The sequence below is a fragment of the Miniopterus schreibersii genome, assembly GCF_964146895.1.
Source record: "Miniopterus schreibersii genome assembly, chromosome: 6".
Classification (NCBI taxonomy): domain Eukaryota; kingdom Metazoa; phylum Chordata; class Mammalia; order Chiroptera; family Miniopteridae; genus Miniopterus; species Miniopterus schreibersii.
In genome coordinates, this window is record NC_138107.1 from 41,987,357 (window position 1) to 42,001,465 (window position 14,109).

At 32.7% G+C, this 14,109-nt stretch overlaps 1 protein-coding gene across 5 annotated transcripts in view; it reads right to left on the reverse strand.

Annotated features, from left to right (window-relative positions):
• The window catches only part of RNGTT (RNA guanylyltransferase and 5'-phosphatase), a 181,716-nt gene that overhangs the window by 118,333 nt on the left and 49,274 nt on the right, over positions 1-14,109 (reverse strand). For 4 of the 5 annotated variants that reach the window (XM_081140257.1, XM_081140258.1, XM_081140259.1 and 1 more), the window contains exons 10-11: positions 10,787-10,858; positions 5,549-5,713 (exon numbers count right to left, since the gene is read on the reverse strand). In XM_081140257.1, coding sequence (XP_080996383.1) covers positions 5,549-5,713; positions 10,787-10,858 — 237 coding nt within the window. The remainder of the gene's footprint in view (positions 1-5,548; positions 5,714-10,786; positions 10,859-14,109) is intronic. The other variant, XM_081140260.1, reaches the window with a different exon arrangement.

The window sequence follows — 14,109 nt, forward strand, 5'->3', positions numbered from 1 at the left end:
AGCATCTTCTCTTACCATAATGGTATGAAACTAGAAATCAATCACAAGAAAAAAACTGGAAACAACACAAAGACATAGAGGTTAAATAACGTTACTAAACAATGAACAAGTTAACAATGAGATCAAGGAAGAAATCAAAAGATACCTTGAAACAAATGAAAATGAGCACACAACCAAAAATCTATGGAACACAGTGAAAGCAGTCTTAAGAGAGAAATTCATAGCATTACAGGCCTATCTCAAGAAACAAACATAAAAGCTCAAATATACAATCTAACTTTACACTTAAAGGAACTTGAAAAAGAAAAACAAAGCCCAAAGTGAGTAGAAGAAAAGAAATAATAAAGATCAGAACAGAAATAAATGAAATAGAGTCTAAAAATAATAATACAAGAGATCAATGAAACCAAGAGCTAGTTCTTTGAAAAGATAAACAAGATTGACAAACCTTTAACCAGACTTATCAAGAAAACTAGAGAGGACCCAAATAAATAAAATCAGAAATAAAAGAGAAGTAACAACTGACACCAAAAAAAATACAAAGGATTCTAAGAAAATTTTATGACCAACTATATACCAACATATATAACAATCTGGAATGGATAAATTCCTAGAAACATACAATCTTCCAAAACTGGATCAAGAAGAATCAGAGAATTTGAATAGACAGATTACAACTAGTGAAACTGAAGCAAAAGTCAAAAAACTCCCAACAGCCCTGGCCAGTGTGGCTCAGAAGGCTGGAGCATTGTCCCATACACCAAAGGGTCGCAGGTTCAATTCCCAGTTAGAGCACATCCCCCACTATGACTGTATTACTATCAGTCTCTCTTTTTATGGCCATCAAGATTTGCTTTATATATTTACATGCTCCTATCTTGAGTGCATAAATGTTTACAGGAGTTGTATCTTCTTGTTGGATCCTTTTATCAGTATGTAGTGTCCTCCTTTGTCTCTTACTATAGCCTTTGTTTTAAAGTCTGCTTTGTCAGAGCAGTTCCCAGTCAGAGCACAACCCCAGGTTGTGGGTTCATTCCCGTGGGTGGCAACCAATATGTTTCTCTCTCACATCGATGTTTCTCTCCTCTCTCCTTTCTCTCTCTCCCTTTCCCCCTTCCTCTCTTTCTAAAATCAATAAAAGTAGCCCAGCCGGTGAGGCTCAGCAGTTGAGCAGTGACCTATGATCCAGATGGCGGTTCGATTCCCAGTCAGGGCATGTGCCCGGATTGTGGGCTTGATCCCCAGTAGAGGCGTGCAGGAGGCAGCCGATCAGTGACTCTGTCATCATTAATGTTTCTCCCCTCTCTCTCGCTCTTTCTCCTCCCCTCTTCCTTCCTCTCTCTGAAATCAATAAAGACATATTTTAAAATAAAATAAAATCAATAAAAACATATCCTTGGATGAGGATTAAAAAAACACACACACAATGAGATATCACCTCACACCTGTTAGAATGACTATCATCAATAAATCAACAAACAGCAAGTGCTGGTGAGGTAGTGGAGAAATAGGAACTCTTGTGCAGTGTTGTTGGGACTGTAGACTGGGGCAGCCATTGTGGAAAACAGTATGGAGTTTACCAAAAAAATTAAAAATGGAACTGCCTTATGACCCAGCGATCCCAATGATGAGAATTTATCCGAAGAAACCCAAACACTAATTTGAAAGAACATATGCACCCCTATGTTCACTGCAACATTATTTACAACAGCCACAAATTGGAAGCAGCCCAAGTGCCCATCAGTAGATAAGTATATAAAAAAGTTGTGGTATATTTACACAATGGAATGCTACTCGGCCTTAAAAAAGGAAATCTTACCCTTTGCAACAGCAGGGATGGACCTGGAGAGCCTTATGCTAAGTGAAATAAAACAGTCAGAGAAAGACAAATACCATATAATGTCACATATATGTGGAATCCAAAGAACAAAATAAACAAAATAGACACAGGCTTGTACATACAGAGAACAGACTGACAGTTGTCAGAGGGGAGAAGGTTGAGGGACTGGGTGAAAAAGGTAAAGGGATTAAGCAAAACCAACAACTTACAGATAACACTATGGTGATTACCAGAGGGAAAGGGGGGTGGGGGAGGTAGAAGAGGGTAAAGGGGGGATAAGTGGTGATAGAAGGAGACTTGACTTGAGGTGGTGAACACACAATACAATATACAGATGATGTGTTATAGAATTGTACACCTGAAATATATATGATTTTACTAACCAATGTCACCCCAATAAATTCAGTTAAAATAATGAAAGAAGTACAATGTTGAAGGATTAATTCTATTTGATTTCAAGGTTTATTATAAAAGTAAATAAGACAGCATGGAATTTATTTAAAGACAGACAAATAGATTGAGGGAACAGAACAGAAAGTCTAGCAATAGACCCAGATATACATGAACTTACTTTTTATAAAGGTGCAAAAGCAATTCAATGAAAAAAGGATAGTCTCTCTTCAATAACTGGTACAGAAACAATTGGGTATCCATATGCAAAACAAACAAAAACATAACAGGCTTAAAACAACCCAAAAGTCTATGACTATGGAAAAATTAAATAAATTACGCTATACTAATAAAATGGAAATCAATGCATTTGTAAAAAAATGAATGAAAGCGATCTCTATGTACAACTACTGGGGCCAGGGGACTGTAGATATATTGTTAAAAAAAGAAATAAAAAGGTATAGAACAGTGTGTTAAGAACCACCTCGGGTAAAGGGTAGTAAGAATATAAATAAATGTATATGCTTGTATATGAGTGCATAAAGAAACTCTGATGGATATACTAAATGCTAACAGCAATGGTCATCTTCTGAGAAGATGATAAAATGGATAGGAAACTTTCAAAGAAACTACTAGCTGTGTGGCTTTTAAAATTTTATTAACCATATTTAATCTATTCGAATTCTTTTTTATTATTTTTATTTTTTAACATAACTTACAGCATAACTTTTCCATTGTTTTTTGTTGTTGTTGTTGCTGTATTAAAATTAATGGGGTGACATTGGTTCACAAAACCATACAGATTTCAACAAAACATCTGCACACTGCATCATGGCCCATCACCCAAAACAAAGTCTATTTCCACCACCATTTCCCCGCTTTGTCCACGTCCACCTACCCCCTAACCCCCTTTCCCTCTGGCCATCGCTACACTGTTGTCTGTGTCCATGTGTTATATATATGTGGGGTTTTTTGCTTAATCCCTTCATCTTCTTTCATCCAGTCCCCCAACCCCCTCCCCCCTAGTAGCTGTCAGTCTGTTCCATGTATTCATGCCTCTGTTTCTATTTTGCTTATCAGTTTAATTTGTTCATTAGATTCCACATATAAGTGTTGAAAGAATATATGCACCCCTATGTTCATTGCAGGGCTATTTACAATAGCCAAGACCTGGAAACAGCCCAAGTGTCCATAAGTAGATGAGTGGATAAAAAAGCTGTGGTGCATTTACACAATGGAATACTACTCGGTGGTAAAAAAATAAATAAATAAATAAATAAAAATAACTTTTTAAATTGGCCTTCAAACTAGAAATTCAAATAAAACTGTAATTTGAGAAATAGTTACTTGTTATTACTATTCTGGATGCTTTATTGTAACTTTGTACATTCAGTTAAACGCTTAACTCATTATCCCTGCCACTGTGCTTGATAGATCAAATTACACAAAAGAGAAAGGCTAATAGAGTTAGACTAATAAAGTCCTAAAATCAAAGTTATCTTCAAAATTTTATAGATATACAGAAATGAAATTCTATTTTCTATGAAAATGTATTTTTCCATAATTATAAATTGTTTAAAACCATGTAAATTGAACTCCCTCATGAAAATGATACATACTTCCCTGACAAATGCTTTATCATTCATAATATCACTATTTAGCATTCCTATTAGCGAAGATAATAAGAAGAATCTCTAGAGCAATAATCTGTCAACTGTAGCTACTATCCTATATCTGGTATTACTAGTCCCCTTTAGACCAACTCTGCTGTAAAATGTGCTTTCCTTCTTTATTCTACAACCAAAAACAATTTCAAGACAAACTGACAACAAAAAAATAACAGTAAGAACTGAAAAGGAGGGAAGAGAAGACTAATAATTAAAATTCTAAATACAAAGACTTCTTTTTTTAAAAATCCTATGGTTTTAAAATGGGGTTATATAAGCTAAGTATAAAGAAAACAAATGAGCATCGTGTTTTTCTAGTTAAAATCTACACTGAAAGCTGTTCAGTATAACTGCTTCAGATCCCTAAAGAACAACTCTCACAGTCATCCACTGCCAAATATTTCTAAGAAGCACTGATTTGACTAATGAAACTACACTATCTAAGACACATTTTCTTAAATGCTGAACTATGAATTATGACAGCACAAGCTGTCAAATTAGTTTTTTAAAAAACGAATGCAAACTGAAACAATTTGGCTTCTGCCCAAATTTACACTTTATTTATAATTTAGCAAATATTTCTGCAAGAGTACATAGCTCCAATTAGCAGATTTCCACTAAGGGTGTGGCCCACGTTAAGTGTCAATGTTATCCTTATCCTACCAACTGCCAGGGCACAGAAGTGCTCAGGCTCTTTTAAGCACCCCTATAATATGCCTGCTACCAAACAGGCACAAAAAGCAAGCAGTGAACTGTGGAAAGATCACGGCAGTAGACGTCTACCAACAGTCCCATGCCAAGCAGGCGTTATGCAAAATATTAATGAAAAAAGAATAACTTTATATTTGTTTTTCTTCAATATATTTATATGTTGAGAAGAAAAAGGCTCAATAATGCTAGAATTATATCCAAGGACAAACACCAAATTAAGTGGACATGAGTAGAAGCACGTAAAAAATAACAAAGACTTACATCATCTAACTTACGAGGTTACGTTAGAAAGGAGATTAAAATATAATTGCATATGTTGCTATATTTCCTGTATTATTCTATCATAACCACTCCTCCTCCCCCAAATAATTTCATGGTGCATCTTATTGTCAAATATTCTGCAGCAGCTAAAAAATAATGTGGCAATTCTCTAGGCATTGACATGGAAATATTTCTAAGCCACGCTGTTAAATGAAAACACAACATTTCCAGAATATTTAACATGATGCATTTTAAGTGTCCAAACAACAAAAATAAATAAAAGAAAACCTCCCATGTATATATGTGTGTGTATATACATATATATAACTGATTAAATAACACTATGTACTAAAAAAATGTTGACCTTCAGAAGTTATTTTCACTCTTATATAACTCTATACTGTTTACAGCTTTTTGAAAAACATAATATGAACCATAATAGCCATGAATCAAAAACTACTGTGAGAAATAAGGAAGCAACCTAGTTTAAGTTTCCATCACTGAGAATCTAACTAAAGAGGAGGTGACCTGGTAATTGTACATGTTTACCCAAAGTAGTACTATATTCAATTCAGGAAATTTCGGGAAAAATATAGACAATTCAGCAGGAAAACGTCATTCATATTCTTCTCCCAAGCTGAATTAGGATACATTATAAGTATTATTTAGAAAATATTACCTTTCTTGAAGTATAAATGTCAAAAAATGGCTTATTTCTGACACTAAATGGTTCCTGTGTTTTGTCAATGAGCCCAGTCTTCATTTTTTCATGTCGAGGATTTATTATTTCTCGTTCTATACACTGAAGACGAACATTAAAATCACAATCTCCAACTGGTTGTGCCTGAATTAAATGAGACAATTATTTAAATTTCAACTCTAAAAACTATTTTTTCAGCATAACTATCAAGGCTTTCACTTTGTACATAGCAGTCCCTGTAAATAGCATCCTTTGGAGTTGTCTGATACAGAGCCTGAACAACCACATGCCAGCCCTGAAAATTAATTTGACTAGCAATGGAAGCATACCTAAATGCACAAACATAAATACACACACAGTCATTTCAAAATTATAAATGCATAAAATAGTATGAGAAAGTGGTATAAATCTACTCTAATATAAACTGATCCAAAGATTTCCCATCTGAATTAAAGTATTAATACATTCACTAATCATTTTTATCATTTATATGAATTAGTAAAATTATATGAATTCATAAAATCTGTATAAAAACTAAAATCCACATAATTCTGAAAAGTATAAGCAAATAACACATCAAAATAAACAACATCATCACCTATGTTTTTTGTTATTTAAAGTGCTTACTTACACTTTACAGGCATCAACAAGCAGAAGATATTTATTAGACAAATACATGCTCAACTCTGAAAACTAATGTAGAACAAAGTTTATATAATATACTCTACTATACAGTTATAAAGTTCTCTTATCCCCCATATGTATATACAATATATATACTATATGGCATACATATATAGTATATATGGTTTAAACCATGAAATAAAAAGTACATGTAAGCTTCTGTATGAGTTGAAGGTAGGAGTGTGCCCTAGCCTAATGGTATATACAAATATAGCTGAACACACCAACTGGGTGACAGTCATCATCCAGATTAATAGCATCACTTCAATGGTATATCAAGTACCCCTCTTCTTTATTTTGCAACTGGGTACCCTCCTATGCATTTGTCCCTTAGCTTCTTCCTCTTCTCTAATCTGTATTACTCAACCTAACATTCACACAAGCTATTGTTTACAAAGGAGTGGTAGCATTGCTTAAGCTGTGAACATTAAAAGTGCCTCAAGGATAATTTTTATTTTCAACTTTGAAAGACGACAATTTTGATGCTCGGTAAAGAAAAAGCAGCAAGACAAAGTGAGCAAGAGCCAGCTATGAGGTAGATTATGCTCCCTGTACATGAAGGCACACAACTGTGAAGGGTATTAATTGAGGAAATGCTAATAAATAACTACGCAGTCCGTGTGTAACCTTTTCCATATCACCTATGTAATCAAAAGGTTAAAAAACCTAAAATGCTAGGTTTATTGATTAGGCCTATTAGATTAATGCAGACCCCTATCTTATAAATTCAAGTGGAACAAGCAAACCCTCTTTTTTTAAGAAAGAAAATAAAAGGCCTAACAACTGTTAAAAAATATATTAGTCTAAGTTTCCTCCTAGATACATTTTACTTTAAAATATACATAAATTTACCAAAACAACAAGATTATATTGAAAGCAAGTTTACCTTCAAATCTATCCTGCCCGTTGTAAAGGAAGCTCTTGATAGACTGGTGTGGAATCACTTAGAACAGACTACAGGAGTACTCAGTAACTATTGACTAATTGGCCATGCTGTCACTACAGTTGCCTTTCAAAACAATAAAAGTATGATCATATCATTACCATAACTAAATCCTTCAACAGTGTCCTATTACAAACAGAACTAAGCTAAAATGCCTTATTCAAGTAAATAGGCCCCCTCCACACCAATCAATTCTCATGTCCTGCTGTGTCCCACATCACCACACACCAAATGCTCTAACAACCATCTAATAATGCTCCTGATCTATATGCCTCAATCCTTCAAAATTAATCTGTGTCACTTTCTTTATAAGTGCACATTAATGACTCAACTACACCCAGCGCAAGTTGTAATACTTTCACCTCCCTATTACTTCTCATATGTTTCTGTATCTCTCATATACTTTTGTTGTTAGATTATTATAATTATTTATTTACATTTATGTTCTCATCCATAAGACCAATGGTCTGCAAATTTCTTTTGATGTTGTATCCAATTTAAACATATATTCTAAAAATATATATGTATATTAACTTTTACTAAATTGCATATATGTACAACTACATATGTTATAAAACACATAAAAATCAAATAAATATATAAAAAAATAAACAGAAGTTCTCCTGTTTTCTTCTCATAATTTAATGCACTGCACTGTTGTGGAAGTTGCCTTCTTTGGAGGCCAGTGCATTAAATTATGAATTCCTTGAAGGCAAGAAATTACGTCTCTTCATTTCTGTATATCCAATACCTAGACAATACTTGACATGTAAAAGATGATCAATGAAATTCTCGCTGGATAAAAGAATAAACTAAGGAACTAAAAAGTTTTTAACTATTATTTCAAAAAAATTTTTTATAATAGTGACCTTAATTTGGTGATTCAAAATAAACAGTGTTTAATCATCAAGGAAGGTTCCATAGTAAATTAAACAAATAAATATATGATGCTTTCAATTATAAACATACCCTAACATCAGAAATAACAAAAATATTACTTTAAATTCAATAAAATATAGTAAAAAGCACTCAACAAACATTTATTGAATTACTATAGATCTAGAGATGAAAAGCATAATTTAACCTTTTTTACAGTAAAATATGAATGAATTTCCTAAATGACAAATGCTCAAACTTTGAGTTCTAATAAGTATGCTTTCATTAAAATGGAAAACTTCTGTGGCTCAATGGATTCTAATTTGGAAAAGATATTGTTTGCCATATCTATATCCAAGAAAGAATTAGAATATAAAAAAGATAACTAATTCCTATACATTAAGAAGAAAAAGACTGGCAACCAAATAGAAAAATTAAAAGATCAGATCATTTGAACCTACAATGAAATCACAAACTAAAAGTCCAAACTAGTAAAAACAAACATATAAAATATGCTTAATTTAATTAGTAATTAGGGAAAAGCAAATTAAAACAAGATATCATTTTCGCACACAGCCATTTGGGAAATTGGTACAACTACTTCTGAAAGGAATTTAGCAATGCAGCTAATAAAGCTTAAGTTGCCAAATTAATTAGAATCTCCATGTTGTAGGAATGAGGAACTGGACTTTTTAAACACTTCCCAGGTGATCACATCCCAAGAATGAAAACTGTCCTAGAGAAACTTTGACACGTGCACAAGAAAAATATATATATAACTGTTCAATACATCAGTACTTTAACAGCAAAATATGGAAACCCAAATGTCACTCAAGAGGAAAAATGATAAAGTCCATACATTTATACAATATAATAGTCAATAGTAATTAAAGTGAATGAACTAAACCTATGCACATGAGCACAGATAAATCTCCACAAAATAACGTGGAACAAGTGTTGGGCACCACACTACAGTGCAATGACATTTATATAACACTAGAAACCCTGCAAAAGAATACCACATATGTTTTATAGGCATACACTGGTAGTAAAGGTATCAAAAAACACTCATGGGGAAAATAAACACCAAATTCAGGGTAGAAGCTGTTGCTTCTTGGTAAGAGGGTCAAGGATAAGATGACAGAGGTGTGCGCAAGAAACTTCTACTGGATCTGTAATGATTTATTTCTTATTGAAAAGAAAGTGGAGTAAAAATGACAGTTAAGCTTCAACAAGTCTGGTGGTCAGTATATAAGTATTCCTTATATTATTCTCTATAACATACACCAAAAATTTTCTTTTTTACAAGAATTAGAAGGCTATTGCATAAGACAAAGTTCCCAGGCTAAGAAGTGATCCTGCACTGAAAACATTTTAAAGCAGAGCTCAATATCAAAGGAGACAGCACTCCCCCATTCACAAAGAAACAAAGCCACACCCACCCTTTGTCTTGTTATGGCCAATGAACATCATTCCATGTGATAAGAGTAAGTCAATTTTGGAAAGCATTATTTTTGAGGAATACAGTAGTCACAAACAGAACAAAACTAAAACTTGATGGTTTCTGACCCTGAGTTTCCTAAATTTGAAATTGTTTGAAAAAGAGGTAATTCAATAACAAATGAGGTACATACATTGAAAATTTCCAAGAGAAAAATTCCTTTAAGTCATCTGGATTAGTATAGTCTCAAATCTTAATACTGCAATTTAAAATATACACCCCCCCCAAAAGAGTTTCTTAAAACTTTTATTATAAATCTTCAAAACCTTAAAACTTAACACTTTTATTTTTTTATTTTTTTAAATATATCTTTATTGATTTCAGAGAGAGGAAGAGAGAGGGAGAGAGACAGAAACATCAATGATGAGTCATTGATTGGCTGCCTCCTGAACACCTCTGAATGGGGATCGAACCTCAACCAGGTCATGTGCCCCAACCTGGAATCGAACCTTGATCTCCAGGATCCTAGGTCGATGCTCAACCTCTGAGCCACGCCCAGCCAGGCAAAACTTAACCCTTTTAATTCCAGAATTCTTAACTGCTTTCAGTCTGCTTGGAATGCTAAATAATTATGCAATCTGAATAATATATTTCTAGAACAATTGATTATACCTTTTCGTAGATGTACACTATTGAAAAAATTTCTTCCATTTACAGAATTCACCTTGTACCATCTAAATAATTTCAATTTTCAATTAAACATTAACAGGCAAACTGGTTCTTGGCTAGGCTAAAACTGTAGGAAATGGGTAGAAAATATAACTTCTCTTTTGATACCTGTTCACAACAGGGGATCTTATATTTTGTTTTTAAGTTTCATGCTTGCACTCAACAACATATTTTTGTGCCTCCAAGTTAAACATTCAACAGTCATAATCCATAAATTTCTCTTGTTTTTTTTAAGTGACAGTAATAAAATTGTGGGACTTTTTAAAAAATCAATTACAAGATAACTAAAACCAAGAAGTTTCTGTTTTACAATATACTATCTTGTTTTAGCACAGTTAAACTGTTTTTCTTTAGTCACTTAAAGTACCTAAAGAATCTAAAGACAAATGAGCAAAACATTAGGCAATAAGAGAGAAAAAAGTGTAAAAGTATTGACAAAAAAAATTAAATGAGTAACTTGAAAGTGTCACATTTTTTCTTTCCTACACTAAAGCAGTAATACTTTTTAATTTTTAACAGTTTAGAAATTATAAAAGGTACTTACGTTGAATTTAATTATGTCATAAATCAAATATCTAGGAACAGCTTGTCCATTTACTCTGTCAATAATCATTTCCTTGAAAAAGGAAAAAAAGATGTTTCTTCATTAATAGCAATTTCTTAAATTTGAATGAAATATAAAACACACAAAAAAAGCACATAAATCATAAATATACAACCTGATGAAATTTCGAGTGAACACACTTATACTCAGATCAAATCAATATTGTCAGCACCCCAAAAATTCCCATCATGAATTTTATTTGGTATGAAATAAAATGATATGATAATATCTCATTATATTTTTAATATCTGAATTACTACGGTATGTTTTATGTTTGAATTACTAAGCAACTATTAAGATAAAAAAGACTACAAATTTTAAATGCCAAATATGAGGAACATTTTAAAAATAATTTTGTTAAATCATTACTGTTTTATATTTTGTTATATACCAATTACTTAAATAATAAAATCCATAAACATAAATGGTACCCTAATAATAGATACAATCCCCATACAACCCATGTGGCCTTTCTTGGTTCCATGTCCCTCTACTGTAATCAAAGGGAACAGGAAAAAAAATGTGGTATCACATATCACAGCCAGTAAATGAAAGAACTTAACTTCTGCACTCTCACAGAAAAGAGATAAAGGATACTAAAGAATGATTACAGGTATATAGTGGAGTATTTTATAAAATTTTAATTCTTAATAATAGGTTTGACCTAAAATTACTTTACTTTCCTCATATTCTTCTTAGGAAACTAAACAGATTTTTAATCTAATTTCATGACAGAAAATCCACATACAACCATCTAAAATTACAAAGAACACACTGATTTAGAACAAATATATTTTGTTGTTTTAAGAAACTATTACCAATTAATTTCTTTCTCTAATATGTGTGTGTTAAGCTACAAACATTTATGATTATTGTTTTGAACCCAACTCTTGGCATAAATTATATCATTTTCATTATTTGAAACTGTTTACTAAAATATTTTAATTTAAATACTTGAAAATGAGAATTTTATGAGCCAACAATGTGGTACCAATAATAGGTTTCAATTAATTATTCTTTTCAAAACTAGGGGAACAGAAATTAAGTGGCCTTCTAGGTTCAGATAGCAGACATCAAAGAATTTCCCTCCCAAATTTCCTGACAAAATGAGCAAAAACATCTTTCGTTCAACATTAAAAACAGCAAAAAATGAAATTATCAGCAAACAAGACAAGTAGAAGGAATAAAAAAATGAGTAAGCTTTAAAAACTGACAGCCATGAAAACTACCAAGATTCTGGTAAAACAAAAAGGCACAATAGGGTTCAGCTCCAAGCCCTACTTGTAAAATAACAAATTCTTGATAATTATCACTATTACACGCAAATATAGACAGATACAAACTCAGTAGTTGTTCTTGTCTTCTTTTTTTCCCTCTTCTGATTTGAAGAGTAATAAAAATAGCAGAGCACTACTTCTGCTCCCAGACTCTATGCTGAATTGAAGAAAGAATCTGCACATTACTGGAATATAAGATATGGTTCCCAACTAGCTGAAGAAAACATTCACCATAAGTTTTTTAAAAAGAACAGAACTCAAGGATTCTAACAAAGACCCAATACCTAGGCTGAGTTCTTTCCAATGAGTCCCTTAACACAATGTACCCTTCCCTACAGCTACCGCCATTGCTCTAAGCTACAGAAAAGTAGGTAAACATAAAATACCTAAGCTCAAAACTTAATTGGAACCTTTGTACATTGTTGGTGGGACTGTAAAATACTGCAACCACTATGGAGAACAGTATGGCAGTTCCCTCAAAAAATTAAAAATAGAACTATCACATGATCCAGCAATCCTACTTCTGGGTATATATCCAAAAGGACTGAAAGCAGGGTCTTGAAGAGACATGTGCACACCCATGTTTATAGCAGCATCATTCCAATAGCTAAGAGGTACAAGCAGCCCAAAGTCAGACAGATAAACAAACAAATCTGGCATATATACAGTGGAACACAATTGAGCCTTGAAAAGGAAGGAAATTTATCACATGCTACAACATGGATAAACCTTGAGGACATTAATCTAAGTGAACTAAGCCAGTCACAAAAAGACAAATACGATTTCATTTATATGAGGTATCTAAAGTAGTTAAATTCATACAAATACAAGTAGAACGGCGGTTGTCAGGGGGTAATGGGGAGCTATTTCATGGATATAGAGTTTCAGTTTTACATGATAAAAAAGTTCTGGAGATGAGCCCTACAATTGGCCCAGCTTATTGCTTGAGGAGAGTTTCCAGGATTTGATCACGCAGGGGGATCCAAGGTGGAGCCCATCTAGGTAATGAAAATGTTCTGAAATTAGACAGTAATAGTCATACAATCATCTGTATATACTAAAAACCACTGAACTGTACACCTTAAAGTAGTGAATTTTATAGTATGTTAATTACATTTTAATTTTTTTTTAATAAAACTAAATTTTTTTTATGCTAAAACCAGTTCTTTAGGGTGAAGGAAAATGATGGAACCCCAGATACACAACATATATTAAATGTCAGCTATGTACATATTGATTACACATGGTCTATAAATACAGACACAACAAAATGACTAAAGGAAGTACATCAAAATGTTAAAATGTAATCCCTTCTTGAGAGTTGAATTTTTCTACTTTATAATGTACTGACTTTCTAAAAATTTTTAAATGAGCATGCATATGTCTTTGTAAAAAATTAGCAGTTTAAAAGACATGCCATTTTTCCAAGATTCTTGCTATTAACTTTAATGGTTAACTACCATATCCTCCTCCCAACCTCAATAAAAAATTGATTGAATTTCACTAATTTGTTTCAAGTGAATTGATGCCGTATTTCTAAATTCCTATTTTCCACATTTTGTGGGTCAAAGGGCATCACTCAGAGAACAAAACAAAACCGTAATTGCTCACATCTGGCAGCCAAACTATTAGGTAGTTTGCGTTATTCTTGGATTTGAAATTTTACAAAAACAATTTGCAAATGAAAATGTAGAAGAAACAGGAAACTACAGGACTGTTTTAATTAGCTGGAAAATAAGTATGGCAACTATAAATCTGGTCCAAGTAAATTGACATCATGAATCACATCGCTATTTTAAAAACTCACGAGAGTCTATCATGCTGCTCTGAGCTATGCAAGTTTGGGGTAAAAACAAATAGTATTGCTAAGTTAAATCTGCAGATGATTAAACATCTAGTTTTTAAGCATTATTTCCTACCTGGAATGCCCTCAGGCCACATCCAACATAAATCCCATATCTAATGTGAATTCCTCTATAAAACCTC